The following is a 20,184-nucleotide window of genomic DNA, read 5'->3' on the forward strand; positions in this document are numbered from 1 at the left end:
TCTTCAGATGTATATCTGAGGCTGAGCAGGCTGACCACCCTTCAGACCATTCTGGGAAACTGAGGTGGCCCCACAGGGGTTAAGTGCATGAGATTAAATGGAGTGGGGTAGCAGATGAATATCATTCTTGTTGATGTGACCTGGCCAGAGGCTTAACTGAGGGCTAATGGGACAAACCTGAGGCTGGGCTGGCTCTGCTGCTGGCCTCCAGGGACACTCTGATCTTCCACTAGTGGCATCACTTCTCAGACACCTTAGCAAAAAATGAAAATGTTGGACTGCTTATTGCTTACTGTGTTCAAATGGTAAAGGTGTGTGTTTCAGGCAGTATGTGTAAAATGGAAGGTTTTTCTTGGAGTGAACTTCTGCCAGCCAGTCATCCATCTAGGTAACTGATTTATATATATACATATTATATAACACACACACACACACACACATATATATACACACACATACACCCCCTACCTTCTAGAGGGTACATATGATATTGTAACGTGATATTTGCATGATATATTCTTTCAATTCTCAGGCAATCCCTGGGGAGCAGCCCAGCATAACTTCTGCTCTCTCTCTTATGGTTCAGAAAATTACTCGCAAATCACAGGGCAGTGGAGAACAGGATAGCATGATAGGATCTGTCCGTTTATTGTTCATTTTAGGATATTTTCAGTGGCCTGAGGAAATATTTGGATTTTATTTGGTGAGATGGCCCAAGTGGCAGCTAGAACCATAGGCAACAAGTTTGGATGGGGTGGCCAGGTCCAGCTGACCCAGTGAAATGACAGGGACTCCAGTTCTGAGTGGAAAAGCCTGGAAAGGACCAGGTACCATGGTGCACACCTGTAATCCCCACCACTCTGGAGGCTGAGCCAGGAGGATTCCAAGTTCAAGACCAGCCTTAGCAACTTAGCCAGATCCCATTTCAAAATAAAATAATAAAATAAAGTAAAAAAATAGAAAGGACTAGGGATGTAGCTCAGTGGTAGACAACTCCGTCTATCTTGTTCAATCCCAAGTACTGGAAAAACCCAAAAAACATGGAAAGGGTGGATGAGAAATAGTTGCAATTGTTTCATGATGTGTTTTGTTTCAGTTCTGGGGCTCAAACCTAGGGCTTCCCATATGCTGGGCAAGGGCTCTGCCACTGAGCCACATCCCCAGTTCTCAAACTGGTGTTTAGGAAAACTAAACAAAAGTCTCCAGGAAACTGCTTAAGGAATTGTTTTTTACTGATAGGCATTCCCACTTGGAAGCAATCCCCTTTTGTACTGGGGATTTAACTCAGGGACACTTTACCACTAAGCTACATCCCCAGCCATTTTTTAAACTTTATATTGAGACAGGCTCTTGCTAAGTTGCCCAGTCTGGCCTCAAACTTGTGATCCTCCTGCCTCAGCCTCTGGAGTCAATGAAATTACAGGTGTGCATCACCATGACCACCTTAAAAATTCTTTTTTGGAATTTTTCTTTAGTTTTCTAAATCATGTTCCAAAATAAAGCTGAAAGCTAATTATTCAATATTAGAATCAGATAGTGATGCTTCAGGGACAACCCAGAGAGGCCCTGGCAGCAGGTACATGATTCAGGGCCTTGACTCAATGGAGTGGCCCTGCAGGAAGACACGTGGGGGAGGAGGCTCAGAAAAACCCAAGACATACTCAAAACTGACTTCCAAACTAGCCTGTGAACTTGTGCTCAGAAAATAAAAATTGAAAGCAAAAGTTTACGCAGTGAGCACCTATCCAGATAAAGGAAGAAAGGGAAGGGGGAAGGGAGGGAGGCAGGGAGGGAGGATCAGGCCCTAAAGAAGGGGCGGGAAGGAAGCACCTTGCAGGAAGCCATCATTGCTGCCAGTTCTCCCTCATCCAGCACCTCCTTCAAACTAAAGGAGTGTCTTTAGAACACACAGAGGCCACCTTTCACTTTCCTTTCTTCTTCTTTCGGTGTTTAGTATCGGTCAGCAGCATGTCTTTAATGGCTTACTTTGTCTAGCGTTAGCTGTATTGGATGTTTTCCTGAGCAAGCGGGGACTCCCCTGACTTTGCCCAGGTGATGTAACACCAGGCGGCCTGAAGATTTCCACCGGCCAATCGTGGGCTGCTTCACCTCGATTCACAATTTCCATTTCAGAAACTTCCATGTCAGAGGTGGCCGTTCTCCCATCTTTTCCCCTCCGTTGTGTGGGTGTGTCCCCTCCCGGTGGCCCCCATCTCCCCAGCAGGGCTCTCTCTGGGTCTGTCAATGGACTTGTTTTCATGTCAGTGTCTTAGAGTGTTTTGTGTCCCCTGATTTCCAGTGGCTGTCAGTTACAAGATCAGAAACGCAAACCCAGGCAGAAATCACAGTGTCTTTGTTTTCACTGTCTTCCAGTGTCATCTTGCATTACAACATATAAGAAGACACCACCTCCAGTCCCACCCAGAACTACCACGAAACCTTTCATTTCTATCACAGCCCAGAGTAGCACAGAGTCTGCGCAGGATGCCTACATGGACGGACAGGGCCAACGAGGAGACATTATCAGCCAGTCTGGACTCAGCAACTCCACGGAAAGCCTGGACAGTATGAAGGCTCTGACAGCCGCCATCGAGGCCGCCAACGCCCAGATTCACGGCCCCGCCAGCCAGCACATGGGCAATAACACTGCCGCCGTCACCACCACCACCACCATAGCCACAGTCACCACAGAGGACAGGAAGAAGGACTTTAAGAAAAACCGATGCCTGTCTATCGGGATACAGGTAACAGCTTCCCTTGTGCCCTTTGAAACGGGAACCACAACTAAGAGATCTAACACTGCCTTTTAATTTTTCCTCCAGAAGTTTACTGTTTTGTCATGTCCGACAACATGGTTACGTGTAGGACCAGAGTTGCAAAAAATTGGCTCTGATTCCCTGTATCCGTACATGTGACCAAAATGAGGGAGAGATGGCGCTGTTATTTAGGGCTATTGGTGATCGCTTCTCGGCCTTTTGGCTAAGATCAAGTGTAGTATCTGTTCTTACCAGTTTAATATCTGATACGTCCTCTATGGAGGACAATATATTAAATGGATTTTTGGAGCAGGGAGTTGGAATAGGAGCTTGTTCCATCCACTCCACACATTGACCTGGTATTGCAGTACTTCCGGGAACGGTGCATCCCCACCAAAAAAAAAAAAAAAAAAGAGCTATTATTTTTATTCTCTAAATTGAATGTGAGACGTGAACCGTAAGCTCATTCACAGAACCTGAGCACAGTCAAACATAAAGTGCCCTTCATTGCCTAAAGGGCACTGGGAGTCTCATACAAGAGTGGATCCCCAAGAATAACCGGGTCACCAAGCTGCACAGCTGTGGGTCCAACGCTATGGAATTACCATGTGGGAACCCAGACGGCATCTCCTCTCACAGATGTGAGAGAGTAAGACCGGAGAGAGTGATAGTGTAGAAAGCCGTAACTCACGTGGCAGCATCATGAGCAAAGAATGTCCATCACTCTCAGCCTGTTGGCTCTTTGATCATGCATTCCATAAAAGCTGTGGACAACTCTGCAACTCTGCTGCTTCTTCCATTCCCTTCACTGCTGCATTTCTAAGACAGCACCACCTACTTTCCCCTGGTCTTTTTTCTTTTTTTACTTTTACTGGAGATTGAACCCACAGGCAGTAAACCACTGAGACACATTCCCAGCCCCAGCCCTTTTTTATTTTCTTATTTTGAGACAGGCTCTTACTAAGTTGATTAGGCTTTGCTAAGTTGCTGAGGCTGACTTCAAGCTTGTGACCCTCCTGCCTTGGCCTCCAGAGTCCCTGGGATTACAGCCATGTGCCATCACACCTGGCCAGCCTTATCTTTTTCTTTTTCTTCTCTTTTTTTTTTTTTTGTTACTGGGGATTGAACCCCAGGGATTTAACCACTGAGCCACATTGCCAACCCATTTTTCATATTTGATTTAGAGGTAGGGTCTCGTTAAGTTACTTAAGCCTTCACTAGGTTGTGAGGCTGGCTTTGAACTCTCGATCCTCCTGCCTCAGCCTCCCAAGCCACTGAGATTACAGTGTGTGCCACTGTGCCCTGCCAGTCTTATCTTTTTATACCTGTTTATCTTTGGTTACCCTACTCGACTACCTCCTGTCAGAGAAGATCGTTCCTTTTCTCCATTTCTGTGGTGCTGTATCATTCTGCAGGTGTTTACTGAGTAATAACTTCTCAAGTTGGTCTCTAATATATCTGTCCACACCGAACCAACTCTAGGTGCCTCTGAAAGCCAGGCGTGGGGCACCTTCTCACAATGCTGATGTGCTTTCACAATCTGTTCTGCAAAGTTCACTTTGGAAAGGCAATTAATCTTTCTCTAGTAGCAAGGAGTCAAATGCCTTTTTGTAACCTCCAGGTTACCATAGCACAAGTTGTCAGTTTCCTAAAGGAACTTGGAGCCGTGGTACTTGGGAGTAGATGACACAGGAGGAGGCGAGGCCCCCACCAGCCTGCTGCCCACACCTCTGCTTCCCCTGGAGGCCAAGGCCCCTCCCACCACCAAGGGATTACTGAGCGGAGCGGGAAGAGCCAGGCTGCCCCTCTGTGTTGTCCTGGGCAAACCATTTAATCTTCCTGAGCTTTAGTTTCTTTGTCTATCCCTCCGAGGATTATTCTGAAGATGGGGTTTTTAAAAATCTAGTTTCCTGTATCGTTTAATGTTATTGTTGAACCCTAACAGAGTTACAGTTTGGGATATTGGGAGGTTGAAAAAATTCTGGAGACGGGTAATAGAGCTGGGTGCACCAAACGTGAAAAGTACTCAGTGTCCCTGAAGGGCACACTTCAAAGGGGTATTGAAGTGGTGAAGGTGGTAAATTTTATGTTATACATATTTTGCTACAATAATAGTGCTTAGAGGATTACTTTTCTATCTGGCCCAGGGTTGGCCCCAAGAAATGTTAACTTGGTCCTCCTTCTTCAATATTTAATTCATTTAAAAAAAATTATATTACTTTCTGTGAATAAGGCACCTCCATTGTTCAAAATTCCAAATTTGTTCTTAAAAAGTGTATAGTGACAAGCCTTCCTCCCATTCCTAATCAAGGGTCAGTGCTCTTTCCTGGAGGAAATCAATACAATCCATATTTGCATCTCCATGCAGGCCTATATTCACATATTCAAGCACATATATATATTTTATTTAGTCCTTTTTAAGCCCAGATATTAGCATATACCTCACACTAGTCTACATTTTTGCCTTTTTTCACTGAATAGTGTATTTTAAGGATAACTGTTTATCAATCTTGCTTTTCTTTCTTTCTTTCTTTCAAGTATTGGGAGGTGAACTCAGAACTTCACAAATGCTAGGCAAGCACTGTACTTCTGAGCTACATCCCCAGCCCCTACTGTTCATTTTATTTGAAAGCTCCTATGTGCTTATCTTAATCCCTTCCCAAGTTCTGCTGGTTTTTCCTATCTCCTCCTTGCCAAACAATTCTAAGAATAAGGCATTCGTATATGTGAAATCCAACTTCTACCCAGTAAGATGGATGAAAATCCACATATAGTGTTGAGGAGAAAAGGTTTGCTCCAGAAGTTATTCCACTTCTTAAATACAGGATACTTTAGTAAATGAAAGAAATGTCTTGATTCTTCCTCCAATTGTGATGCTCTGCTATATAAATTATAGGAGAATACTGATACTTGATGATATGAGTGTGTTAGTTAGTCATTCATTACTGTAACAAAATACCCAAGGTAATCAACTTTAAAAGAGGAAAGGTTTATTCTGGCTCACAGTTTTGAAGGTTTTAGCTCATGATCAGTTGATCCTATTGCGTTTGGGCCTGTGGTGAGACAGCACATCACAGCAGGGAGTGCAAGCTTCTCATTCCACAATGGCCAGGAAGAGGAGGGACTGGATTCCAACAATCCCTTCAAGAACATGCCTCATATGACTAGAAGACCTCAAAGTAGGTCTCACCTTTTAAAGGTTCTATCACCTCCCAACAGTGCCAAGTTGGGGACTAAGCCTTTAATACCTGAGTCTTTGATGGATATTCCAGATCCTTCAGATGAGCATAGAGAGTAACTTGCCTAAGGTCGCATGCTTTATGTTAATGGAACCAAGATTGTACCTCGATATCTAATGTCACCACATTATATTTCTTCATCAGTAGGGAATAATAATCAAATAAAAATTCAAGATGCAAAATATTCATTGAATTTCAGTATACAGAAATCTAATTTAAAAACTAATCCTCACAATACATGACCCTAGAAGCTTGGACTCCCTCCCACCCCTTTACCCCTTTAAAGGTACCAAACCTATCCTGACACTTTTAATTTAGTACACACCTAACAGTTGATATTACAATCATTTACTCTATAAGCTATATGAACTTAAACCAATTATTTACTATTTCTGTGCCTCAGTTTCCTTCTCTGGTAAATGAAAATAATACTAGTTCTTATTTTATTTGGTACTTTATAGGATATAGTAAAAATTGAGTGATAAAGATTTAAACACGGTATAATAAGGGCTTAACACATATTAGATTTAGTTGTTGTTATTAATATTATCCTACTTTATAATCACCAACAGTCAAATAAGCCAGGTTGTTTTAGGCTTCACTAAGTGTCTGAGGCTGGCCTTGAACCTGCAATCCTCCTGCCTCAGCCTCCCCAGTTGTATTCCACCACACCCAGCACTTTCTCAATTTTTAAAGGATATTTGATTGCCCTGCAATTTCTTTTGAAAAATTTGAAATTTCCTTCATAAATTTAAGTAGATTACCTTAGATCTCAGGTCTGAAAGGTGGTGGTTGGTCTGCTGATGTAGTTCATTGGTAGAGTGCTTACCTAGCAGGCATGACGCCCAGGTCCAATCCCCAGCACCAAAAAATAAAATAAAATAAAAAGTAAGGTGGCATTTATTAGTATTTAGATCCAACTAGGAAGGAGAATCACAGAGATAAACAACATGCACCAACTAAAGCTTGGAGGACGCCAATATTTTGATGCTGATGAGCAGGTAGTTTGGGAGAGTGGGGTGAGGCTTGAAACCTGGAAGACCACAGTGACCTCCGTTCTCATCCTCACGGCCTCTGCTTCTTTTCTTTCTGTTTTCTCAGCATTTCGGAGGTGATTTTGCTACTACCTCGTGGTGTAGGGCTGCAGCTTTCTAGTTTGGCTGATATCCTAAGCATTTTTAATTTACATGAGTTCAGCCATGTGGAATTGGTTAGAATCCCATTCAGGAAATCAGAAGCCAGGCTTGTTTTTCAAATAGAGGCCAGCTTAATGCACAAAATTGGTTACACAGAGGTGGGAAGGCTGAGAGCAATACAAGGATTCAGTAAGTGGCTACCATTCCTAGAACCAGGAAACACAAAGGGAAAGGGAAGGTGAGGTTACCAGTATTTAGGGTCTAAGGAGAAAGGCCCTGGAATGGCCTGTGTCCACACTACTGGGGCAGCCATGGCAGCAGGAGCTGGCCTTCTGAGGAGTGCAGAGTAGCTGGAGCTGGACTATTGAAGGGAGCTGGAGATTGGAACCACAGCTGCCCTCAGGTGGTGGGGAGGGAAGGTGCCACAGGAGGTAGAAACAGGGCTGGGTGTGGTGGTGCCTACCTGTAATCCCAGGCACTTGGGAGGCTGGCCGTGGTGGTGCCTATCATCTGTAATCCCAGCCACTTGGGAGGCTGAGGCAGGAGGATCTTAAATTCAAGGCCAGCCTCAGCAACTTAGTGAGACCCGGTCTCAAAATAAAAAGAGTTGGGGATGTAGTTCAGTGGTAAAGGACAAAAAAAATTGAAAACAGGGAAGTTCCTCTCCACCTTCTCTTGTTAGAACGTGATAGGGCCTTCTAACAAGGAAGCCTTGGGAGATGTAGTCTGGGAACCCTGCCCCTATTGTCACAGAACAAATGCACGTAGAAGATGGACTTGGAGCTGCTAGATAGTAAACGAATCACCAGAGCAAGGCACTCAATTTGATAAATAAATAAATGCATTATTTCCTTCCATGAACATGTATATTAAAAGCCGAAGACAGATGGGAGGAATGTGTAACCTTGATTCCTATGTTCTGTTGAAAGCATCTCATGGCACTAAATAGGATTCTAGACTATCTAAAGATATGCATTTTAATGCAGTGTAACGTCAAAACTCAAGTCAAACACTTCATCGGGCACTTTTTCTTTTTGGTGTTGAGGTGCTTGGGGAGGAGTGAGTGGGGACGACTGGCTGATTCTGGATTTAGAGGAAAGTTGTATGTACTTTTTTTTTTTTTTTTTTTTTGGTACCAGGGACTGAGCTCAGGGGCACCCAGCCACTGAGCCACATCCCCAGCCCCTTTTTGTATTTTATTTAGAGACAGGGTCTCACCGAGTTGCTCAGGGCCTTACTAAATTGCTGAGGCTGGCTTTAAACTTGAGATCCTCCTGCCTCAGCCTCTGGGATGACAGGAGTGCATCACCGCACCCAGCAATGTTTTTCTTATAATTACAAAATGAGCCAGCATGATAGCACACGCTTGCAATCCCAGTGACTCAGGAGGCTGAGGCAGGATTGTAAATTCAAGGCCAGCCTCCACAATTTATCAAGGCCCTAAGTCACTTCACAAAAACTTGTCTCAAAAAAAATAAATAAATAAAAAGGACCGGGGATGTGGTTCAGTGGTAAAAGGCCCCTGGTTTCAATCCCTGTTGCAAAAAAAGAAAAAGAAATTGCGAAATGAGTAAATCATGCCTGCAGTATTATTATATAGGATTCTTATGATAGAGTGTATACAGAACAAAATATGAAAACCCCCCTTCTTCCCCACCCCAACTTCTACTCTGGCTCCACTCCCCGCAAAATGACCACTGGCAACAACTGGTGACACTCACTGTCATCCTATCTTGAGAGTAGTTTAACTTCAGATGAGTTTTACATGCTAGTTTGGGAATGGGAAGTTTGACATGCTAGTTGGGAGCCCAACTCCTGTAATTCATGTTGCAAAGCAAGAATAACTGAGCTTTAAACTTCGTCTGTCACATTCCACAACATGCATGTGCTTCTCATTCTTCAAATTCAAAATAAAAGGACATGAGGCTATGTGGGAGGCATTCCTGAGATTCACTTACTCGTTGCTTTACTATTTGTCCATCTGTGCCAAGATGTGATTTATGTCCCATGTGAAGAAATAAGTTCAATTGCAAATGATGAAACTTGTCTCTGACAGGTTAACGTCCTTAGAACAACACAACCCCAATAAATGAACTGTTACGATGATGTTTCAAAAGTTCTCTGAAAATAAAAAGGTCACCTTATCTCTGATTCATAATTGACTGAATTGAAACAGGGAGGGAAATTTCAAGTGACAATTTGGTTGCAATTGGACCTTACGCTTTTTTATTTTTCCTTTTTTGATGTCCTTGAAATCAGCATCAATGTGTGTTCAGGAAGAGATGGTGAGGGGGCTGTCAGTCAAACACTAATGAACCTACACAGTTTATTTCATTAGATGCAAAAACGAAGAAGTACTGCAACCATGCTTTCCAACCATTGTGCCATAAAACTAGGAATTAACAAATAACAAAATTTAACTATTTTAAAATATTAAAACATCTAAATAACACTAGAATTAAAGAGAAAACTCTAAATTATTATGAACTAAATGACAAGCATTCTGCAAATCACTGTAGGGTTTAGCCAGAGCTGTCATCTAAAAATCCATAGCCCTATGTCCTTTCAGAATTAAGGAAGAAATTAATGACAAAGTTAAGGAAGAATAAAGGAAAAAATGTTATAAACGAAACCTTCAATTCACAAAGCCAGAAAAAAGTAAAGCAAATTAAAAGGAAGATATTACTAGTAGTGAAAGTAGAGATAAATGCATTGAAAACAAAAAAAGCAATGGCAATAACAAAAACAGAATAGATAACATTCTTTGAAAAGATCACATAAATAGACAGCTCTGACTGAGATAGGAAGGAAAGTGTCAATTAGGAGGATTAGAAATGAGAAAAGAACCTGATCTCCCCAAAAATTACAAGGAAGATTCTTTGTAACAATTTAATGTTGGTAAATGTTAAGCTGAATAAAATAGACATATGTATGAATTGATAATATTGATGCAAAAGGAAGTGTGAACTCTAGGGGAAGAAATCTAATAACCTTAGAGCCAATTGCAAAAAAAAAAAAAAAAGAAAAAAAAAAGAAAATATGTCTAATATAGTAAAGAATTGAATGATTTTTACAGAAAAGGTTCCCCCAGCTTTCAAGAAACTAATATTTCTATGAGTTTTGTTTTGTTTTGCTTTGTTTGAGGCACTCGGGATGCTTTACCCCTGAGCAACATCCCCAACTCTTTTTATCTTTTATTTTGGGACAGGGTTTTGCTAAGTTGTTGAGACTAGCCTTCAACTTGCAATCCTCCTATCTCAGCCTCCTGAGCAACTGGAATTATAGGCATGTGCCACTGTGCCCAGCTGTTTACATTTTTAAAAAGAAGAAAAAAATTACTGGAAATTTACCATAGAAAATATTAAGATTTATTACAAAATTGTATTAGGAAGAGGAGGGAGAGAAGTAATAAGACCGGTACATCAAAAGCCATAAACAGATCTGAATGTAGAAATATCTTTATATATGAGAATGTATGAGCACATATAAATGGGTAAAGTTTGGTATAAAATAAAAAATATGTTAAAAAGATGAATTAAGTAATAAATGGAGCTAGATCAACTAATGACCCAAGTGGGGTGGTGAATACATCTTACATACAGACATTTTAGGATGGTGGATATTTAAGAACTAAATATGGAAAAAACAAAACAATAAAACACCCTGAGAACCTGAAATTATGAAAGTAAATACAAGAGAACCTTAAAAAATATGTTCAGAGAAAGGAAGTCCTCCCAAACCAGAAAAGCTAGATATAGGTATATAATAAGATCAAGGACAACTTTTTTTTCAGTATTTTATTTTTTATTTATTTTAAAATTTTTAGTTATACATGATAGTAGATTGTATTTAAGGACAAAGTTTAAAAGATAAAACATCGGGCTGGGGATATAGTTCAGTTGGTAGAGTGCCTACCTTGTGAGCACAAGGCCCTGGGTTCAATCCCTAGCACCACAAAAAAAAAAAAAAAGACAAAACATCAACTGTGAGAAAATATTTGTGGTGCATTTATTAGAAACAGGGTTAGTTTCATAGAAAAGATTAAATAAATGAGAAATTTTTAAAAACTGGGAAACTTACATTTTCTACATTATAAATATATACCCTCCTCCCCCAGTATTAGGGATTGAACCCAAGGGTGCTCTACCACTGAGCCACATCCCCAGCACTTTTTATTTTTTATTTTGAGAAAGTCTCTTTTAAGTTGCTCAGGGCCTCACTAAATTGCTGAGACTGACCTTGAACTCGGGATCCTCCTGCTTCAGCCTCTCGAGTTGCTGGAATTACAGGGGAGCACCACTGAACCCTGCAACTTGCCTTCTCTTTTATCATTTGATCTGCTAATTTAGAACTTCCAAGAACACATTTCCATGTAACACTCCCTTCTAATGTAGTACTCAGGAGCAATTGCAGTCACCCCTCCGTATCAGTGGATCCAGGCAACCACAGATCAAAACTATTTTTTAGAAAAGCATCTGTATTGAACATGTACAGACATTCTCCCTTTCATGATTCCCTGAACAATACAGTATAATAACTATTTAAATAATATTAGGTATTACAAGTAACTGAGAGATGATTCAAAGAATATGGGAGGGTGCACATATGCAAATACATTGTCATTTTATGTAAGAGATTGAGCATCTGTGGATTGGGGTATTTGTGAGGATCCCCTATGGATACCAAAGGACACTTGTACTTGGAAATTCGTGGAGGAATCAGAGACCTTTATTTGCCACTTGGGAATGAATTAAAAAATGCATTTTACTAAGATCAGTGGAGTCAAGGGTCATACTAATAAGGTAGTGATGGCTCTTATCGAATACACAAATATTGAATATAAAGGTTACAAATCACACATTTTTCCAATGATCCTACAGATGTTTCTGATGAAATGATGTTGGTTTTTCAAGCAAGGTGACCGAAATGGAGCCACTGCATGTGTTCGATGATTTTTGCAGGTGGATGATGCTGAAGAACCTGACAAAACGGGGGAGAATAAAGCGCCCAGCAAGTTCCAGTCCGTGGGAGTGCAAGTCGAAGAAGAGAAGTGGTGAGTCCACGTGCGTTCATCTTGTCTCGGTGTGGGCAAGTACGGTGGGAGTACTGGTGGCCATATAAACCTCAAAAGTCAGTATTCCCTAAGTGCTCCACTAGTTTGGGGGAGCACTAAGAATGAACTGGGGTCAGTGTCAGCTGAGTCCCTCCTTCAGCTTCGTTCTAGACACCGTTCCATCTAAGTTTTCACCAGAATAGGAGTTTAAGTGTCATATCCACAAAAGCACTTTACACAGTGTGTTGGATCGCCAAATTTATTTCTATTTTTATTCTTTCTACTTCATAGTGTCTGGGGCTTATTATGTGCTCAATGAATGAAGAAGAGAAAAAAAAAGAATATTCCCTAGCATTATCTTAAACCACCAGTTCCTCTTTAAAGATTGCTCTTTAAACTAAGCTTCAAGTCCTGGTATCTAAAGTGGGAAATTTAGGGTTTGGTAAGATCACAGAATTCAGGATCTGGAAGGGATTTCTGAAGCCAGAGCTTTCATCACACAAATGAGATTTTGAAAGGGAAGTATGTGAGTTTCTCAGTAGAACTTTGAGGTCCTGAATGGCATGGGGTTCTATTTATAGTAGTACCCTGCTTCTAGCTCTGTGCTTTGGCTGGATGAAGTAAAATTGGAGTTACGGTAGAAAAAAGAGCACTGCATTAAAAATCAAAATTCTTCTCAATTTTACCACTATCTCTGTGCGTTAATTAGAAACATTTGGGCCAAGTGTGGTAGCACATGCCTATAATCCCAGCAACTCAGGAGGCTGAGGCAGGAGGATCCCAAGTTCAAAGCCAACCTCATCAACTAAGCGAGATCCTTAAGCAACGAAGTTGTTAAGCAATTTGGTGAGACCCTGTCTCAAAATGAAAAATAAAAAGGGCTGGGAATGTGGCTCAGTGGTAAAGCACCACTGGATTTAATCCTCAGGATCAAAAAAAAAAAAAAAAATTATTTGGCTGTCATTCATTGATCCATCCATCAGACATCTATTCAATAAATATCAGTGGATGTTCATAGCTGCTCAATTCACAATAGCCAGATGGTGGAACCAACCTAGATGTCCTTCAATTGATGAATGGATAAAGAAACTGTGGTATATATATATACAATGGAATATTACTCCACCATAAAGAATGATAAAATTATGGCATTTGCAGACAAATGGATGAAATTGGAGAATATCATGCTAAGTTAGATAAGCCAATCTCAAAAAACCAAAGGAAGAATGATCTTGCTGATAAGCGGATGATGACACATAATGGGCAGTGGGAGGGGTTAGTGTTAGGGTTAGGGTTAGGTTTAGGGTTAAGGTTAGGGAGGGTGGCAAGAATGGAGGAAGGAAGGACTGTAAAGAGGAAAAAGAGGGGTGGGAGGGGTGGGAGGGGTGGGGGGAAGGTAAAAAATAACAGAATGAATCAAACAACATTACCCTATGTGAATTTATGATTACACAAATGGTATGCCTTTACTCCATGTAAAGGCAGAGAAACAACATGTATCCCATTTGTTTACAATAAAAATAAATAAATAAATAAATAAATATCAATGGAATGACTCCTATATGCTTCCTACATAAACTGAAAACCTGAAAAGAAGTCATGCATCAGACAGGTACAGTTTAGTGATAGAATGTATACATAGCTCTGGGTTCAGTCCCCATCACAAAAAAAAAAAAAAAAAAAAAGTCATATATTTTTCCACTAATTCATTGAAGGGGTCCTATCTTATTTTATTTTGTTTTTTCAGTGCAGGACTCAAACTCAGGGCTTTTCCCATGCTAGGCAAGTTCTTTGCTACTGAATATATACTCACTCCAGTGCTCTTTTAGACTCTCCTGCTATGGATTGGCAGTGCACTTTTATCTAGGAGGCACACACACACACACACACACACACACACACACACAATTATACAATGCTGGAAGCTCAAAAAATTGGTAAAACCCTTTTGGAAATTAATGGGACACAAAAAAATTAGTGAATAGTTATACATTTATACATACACATGGACCAATTAATCATAATGATGGGGCTGTTTTGACTAAAATCATTCAATGGATAGGACACAATTGTGGAATATCCCTGCAAAAGAAATACATTAATTATCAAGTATCAAACAATAATAGCAGGCTTTTGTAATTTTTTTTTTTTTTTTTTTTTTTTTTTTTTGGTACCAGGCATTAAACTCAGGGGCATTCAACCACTGAGCCACATTCCCAGCCCTATTTTGTATTTTATTTAGAGACAGGGTCTCACTGAGTTACTTAGTGCCTTGCTTTTGCGAGGTAGAGTGGTAGAGACCTTGGGTTCAATTCCTCCTTTCTCAGCCTCCCAAGCTGCTGGGATTACAGACATGCACCACCATGCCTGGCAGGCTTTTATAATTTTTAGCAAAACAAGGTAGACTATTATATAGTTTAATTAATATCATTATATGTCATTTATAAAAAAAGGAAAATTCCCATGATACAATGTTAAGTGAAAAGTTTCAATACATGATATCCATGTATAATATTCAATGCAAATGGACCAGGATTGAAATGTAATATGTAAAAATAATCATTTTCTTTTTTTTTTACTCTAAAATATTCACTTATTGAATTTAATCTGAATTTTAGTAAGCATTATTTTCATGTCAATCCTTCTAGATATGTGTTCCTTTATTAAATATTTTACTTTTTTGTGTATGTGGTGCTGGGGATGGAACCTGGGGCTTCAAGCATGGTAGGCAAGTATTCTATCACTGAGCTGTACCCTGGGCCCCGCAAATTTTTTTGAAGTATAAATTTAGTAGACATGAATGATCTCCGGGTAAGAACACCTATTCTTCCCTCTGCCCACCAACGTTCCAGCTTGCTTGTTTTTCTCAATGGTATAGTGCGTAAAAGCTCCGATTCTTGACCCAGAGCACCGATCCTCAAATCCTGACGCAGTGCTCCTGAGCAAATTACTACTTTTTTTTTTTTTTGCTGGGGATTGAACCCAGGGCCTATGTGCTTGCAACTGAGCTATATCCCCAACCCCATTACTACATATTTTTGTGCTTGACTTCCTTTTATGTAAAGAGGGCATAATAGGCAGTTTCTAGTCCAGGCTATGCAGAGCTTGGAAGTCACCGTTCTATTCTAATGACAAGTAAAAATCTAAACAAACTGAAAAATCAACTCTTCTTTTCTCTGTGAGAGCAGAGAAGTCACAGAGCAAATCACTAAATCATCACTGTCCCCTCTCCCCCTCATTAAAAAAAAAAAAAAAAAAAAAAAACAAGTTAGAACCCAGAGAAAGAGAAAATCACAACTTGCTGAAAGAGGAACCCACAGGCAGAAACCTCTGCAGGAACCAGAGCTAGGGGGCAGGAAATCTAAAATGTAATTGAGGAAATAAATCCTGGGAGTTAAAAATTCCAGGGAGTCCAGTCAAGGGGAACTCCCCAACCCCATACTCTTGTGAATTATACCTCCAGGAGTTCTACCAGTGAATATGGGGGTGGGGGGTGTCCTCTGTTCTTCCAGCAATCAGGGAGGAAAAAAGAACCATTTGGAATGACAGCACTCTGCTCTCCACAAGGCCTGCGCTGACTATTTTACCAGAGCTTTTGCCTGGTTTTATCAGAGCCTAATCTACCTGGGGTAAGGGAGCTTTCATCTTCAGCTTTCTCTATCCTTCCACAAGGGGAAAGGGACATGTCCAAGTCCAGTCCCCATTAGCCGTCTTGTCCCTTGTAAAGGACAGAAAAGCTGAGTAACCAGTATAGTTAGAAGTCCAGGGGACAGGGCCCCCAGCAAAATGAGATTCATCATACATAGTACCCCTCAGCCCTTCAGTGCTAAAGGCCTGCCTACACGGCTCATTTTCCACAACACATCAGGTCTACTTTTCAAAAAATTATAAGGTATGCTACAAGGTTAAAACACCACTTGAACAAAATAAACAAAGCAAAAACACACCATTTGAAGAACTAAAACAAGTATCAGAGCCAGAGTCAAATATGGCAATAATGCTGAGATTACCAGACCGGGAATTTTTTTTCTCAGACTATGGTTAATGTGCCAGGAGCTCTAATGGAAGAAGTGGAGGACATACAAAATGGATGGATACCGTAAACAGAGAGATGGAAAGCTTCAGGAAGAATCCAAAGTAAATGCTAGAAGCTGGGCGCTGTGGCACACCTGTCATCCCAGCAGCTTGGGAGGCTGAGGCAGGAGAATCTCGAGTTCAAAGCCAGTCTCAGCAAAAGCGAGGTGCTGAGCAACTCAGTGAGACCCTGTCTCTAAATAAAATACAAAATAGGGCTGGGGATGTGGCTCAGTGGTCAAGTGCACCCGAGTTCAATCCCTGATACCAAAAGAAAAAAAATAAATAAAGTAATTATTAGAGATTAAAAAACAAACAAAAAAACTATTGTAACAAAAATGAAGAATATCAGCCAGGGGTTGTAGCTCAGTGGTAGAGACCTTGGGTTCAATTCCCAGCAACCCTCCCCTCCGAGAGAGAGAGAGAGAGAGAGAGAGAGAGAGAGAGAGAGAGAGAGAATGTCTTTATGTGCTCATTAGATTGGACACTAATCTCTGAAGTTGAGGATAATAATAATCTCTGAATCTCTGAACTTGAAGAGATAATAATATAAACTTCCAAAACTAAACAAGTAAAGAGAAAAAAGACTGGAAAAAAATAAATAAATAAAATCAGACCAGACTATTGAGAACTGTGGGACAACTACAAAGATGGAGAGGGATACCAGAAGGAAAGAGAGGAGCAGAGGCCTCTTTGAAGCAGTAATGACTGAGAAATAGTCAGAATGTCAGACACAGCCCAAGAGCCAGGAAGCTCAGAGAACTTCAAGCAGGATAAATGCAAAACCAAACAAAGAGCAACAGCGAAAATCTGTACCAAGCCCTGTCATAACCAAACTTAAAAATCAAAGAACAGGAAAATATCTTTGAAGAAGCCAGAGACAAAGGACACCTTATCTGCAGAGAAGCAAGGAGAAGAAGTACAATGGACTTCTCAGAAGCCATACAAGAACTGAATGAAATATTTTAAGTGTTGAGAAAACAAAAACAAAAACAAAACACCAACTTAGAAGTATGTACTCTGTCAAATTCTTAACAAGCAAAGGGTAAGGGCAGACTTTCTCAGTCAAACAAAAATCGAAGGAATGTTTCACCAGTAGGCCTGCCTTGCAAGAAATGCTAAGAAGTTATTCTGATGGAATGAAAATTATATAGGTCGGGAGCTAAATTTTTTTTAAAAATTGTTTTTCTTATTCTTAATTGATCTAACAGATGTTTGTTCAAAATAATAATTACCAAAATGTATATGTATATATACTTTTTGTAAGTGAAATGAATGACAGCAGCAATAGAAGGGACAGGAGATAGGAGTAGAACAATTTAGCTATTACAAAATACTCGCACTACCTGTGAAATGGTATAGTGATATTTGGAAGTAGACATGAATTAGTTGCAAACATTTAGTGTAAACTGTAGGGTAACCAAACCACTAAAAAAAAAAAAAAAAAATTAAGATAATTTGTATGATAAAAAAGAAGAGAAAATGGAATTATATAAATGTTCAATAAAAAATCACTTAAAGCAGAAAGAGTATGGAAGACAAAAATGAGGAAAGAAAGCAAAAATGTAAACAAAATAACAAATATGGTAGATATTAATAGAATGCTATCAAGAATCACTTTAGACATCAATAGTCCAAATACTTCATTAAAAGACTGAGATTGCTGGGTGTAGTATTGAAAATCTGTAATTTCAGCTATTCTGAAGGATGAGGCAGGATTATCTGAAACACCAAATTCAAGACCAGCCTAGGCAACATAGCAAAGCCTTCTCTAAAAAAAGAAATTAATTAGGGCTGGGACTGTTGCTCAGTGGTAGAACGCTTGCCTAGCACATGTGAGGCACTGGGTTCGATACTCAGCACCACATATAAATAAATAAAAATAAAAGATCTATTGACCACTAAAAAAAAAAAAAAATATATATATATATATATATATATAAAATATAAAGAAACACCTTTCTAAAAAAAAATGAATGGACGGAAGAAGACATACCATCTAAGGAATGTAGGAGTAGTTATATTTTAAACAGATCAGAATGCAGAATAAGGAAAGTTATCATGGACAAAGAGAGGCATAACCTAATAATGAAGAGTTAATTCACAGAAAAGACATAAAAATCTTTAATATGTATGCCCATCAAAGCAAAGTTTCAAAATACATGGGGCCAAACCTGATAAAACTCCAAGAAGAAATAGGTAATTCACGCCAGCACAGGGCCCTGGGTTCAATCTCCAGCATCGAAAAAAAAAAAAAAAAAAAAAAAAAAGAAGAGGTAATTCACTACTATAGTTGGAGACTTCATTGCTTCTCTCAGAAGCAGAAAATCAGTAAAGCCGTAGTCAAAATCGACAGCATCATCGATCAATGGGATATAACAGACTTCTATAGACTTTTTCACCAAAAAATAGTAGATTACATTTTCATCTAAAGTTCATATTGTAATAATTACCAAAATAGGCCAGAACACATCTGAGTCACAAAACACATCTTACCAAATTTAAAAAGAATATAGATCATACACTGTCTACACAATGAAATTAAACTAGAGATCAACAACAGCTGGATATTTCCCAAAACACTTCTAAATTATGCATGGATTAAATAAGAAACAAAGAAATTTTAAAACATTTTGAACTCAATTAAAATGAAATACAGTTTACCAAAAATAATGGGATGCAGTAGGAGCAGTGCTTAGAGGGACATTTATAGCATTGAATGTAAATATTAAAAAGAAGAAAGATCAGAAATCAATTATCTAACTTAGGAAACTAGAAAAAATTGAATTCAGAGTAAATAGAAGAAACGAAATCATAGAAAGTAGGACAGTAATCAGTGAAATTGAAAGTAGAAAATCAATATGGAAAAATCAACAAAATCAAAGTATGTTTTTTTAAAAAATATTAATAAAATTGAGTCTGTAGCCAGGCTAAGAAAAAATAGAGAAGATGCAAATTAATGATATCAGACATGAGAGGGAATATCACTACAGACCCCATGGGCATTAAGAGGATAATAGAGGAATATTATGAACAACTCTGTGCCCACAGATTTGATAATCTGGATGAAATGGATCAATTCCTTGAAAGCTACCATCTGTCAGAACTCACACAAGAAGAAATAAGAAATATGAATAGGCCTATATATATTCAAGGAATTGAATCAATAATTAAAGCTCTTCCAAAATAGCACCAAGCTGAGATGAATTCACTGCCAAATTCCATTTTTTTTTTTCCTTTCTTTTTTTTTTTTTGCGGTTCTGGGAATTGAACTCCAGGCCTTATGCTTGCAAGGCAAGCACTATGCCAACTGAGCTATCTCCCCAGCCCCACCAAATTCCATTTATAATGGAATTATAATTATTATTCCATTATAATGGGGAAATTATACAAATTCTCTACAATCTCTTAGAGAAGATAGAAGTAGAGTGAACTTTTTTTGTACTTTTTTTATTTGTTCTAATTAGTTATACATGACAGTAGAATGAATTTTGACACATCCTACATAAATGGAGTATAACTTCTCGTTCTTCTGATTGTATATGATGTGGAATTAACCAGTCATGTAGTTATATATGCACATAGGGTAATAATGTTTGATTCATTCTACTATCTTTCCTACTCTCATACCCTCTCCCCCAGAGTGAACTCTTCCTATGAGGTCAGCTTTGCCCTAACACCCAAACTACAGACTGGCAACATTCATCAACATAGATGAAAAAATTCTCAAGAAACTATTAGTAAATTGAATCAAATTATGTATCAAATGAATCTTACAGCAGGGTTGATTGGGATTTATCTCAGGTATGCAAGATTGGTTCAGCATTTGAAAAACAATTGGTATAATCCATCAAATCAACATGCTAAACAAGAAAAAGAATCATATGATTACATCAATATTTACAGAATAAGGGGACAGAATCCAA

At 39.3% G+C, this 20,184-nt stretch overlaps 1 protein-coding gene across 27 annotated transcripts in view; it reads left to right on the forward strand.

Moving 5' to 3' along the window:
* The window catches only part of DLGAP1 (DLG associated protein 1), a gene marked incomplete at its 5' end in the record, with an annotated part of 892,564 nt that overhangs the window by 817,540 nt on the left and 54,840 nt on the right, over positions 1 to 20,184 (forward strand). For 22 of the 27 annotated variants that reach the window (XM_079108324.1, XM_079108313.1, XM_079108322.1 and 19 more), the window contains 2 exons: positions 2,374 to 2,744; positions 12,093 to 12,184. In XM_079108324.1, the coding sequence (XP_078964450.1) occupies positions 2,374 to 2,744; positions 12,093 to 12,184 (463 nt within the window). The remainder of the gene's footprint in view (positions 1 to 2,373; positions 2,745 to 12,092; positions 12,185 to 20,184) is intronic. The other 5 variants (XM_079108327.1, XM_079108328.1, XM_079108318.1 and 2 more) reach the window with 1 other exon arrangement.

Source organism: Sciurus vulgaris (genome assembly GCF_902686455.1).
Source record: "Sciurus vulgaris genome assembly, chromosome: 13".
Taxonomy (NCBI): Eukaryota; Metazoa; Chordata; class Mammalia; order Rodentia; family Sciuridae; genus Sciurus; species Sciurus vulgaris.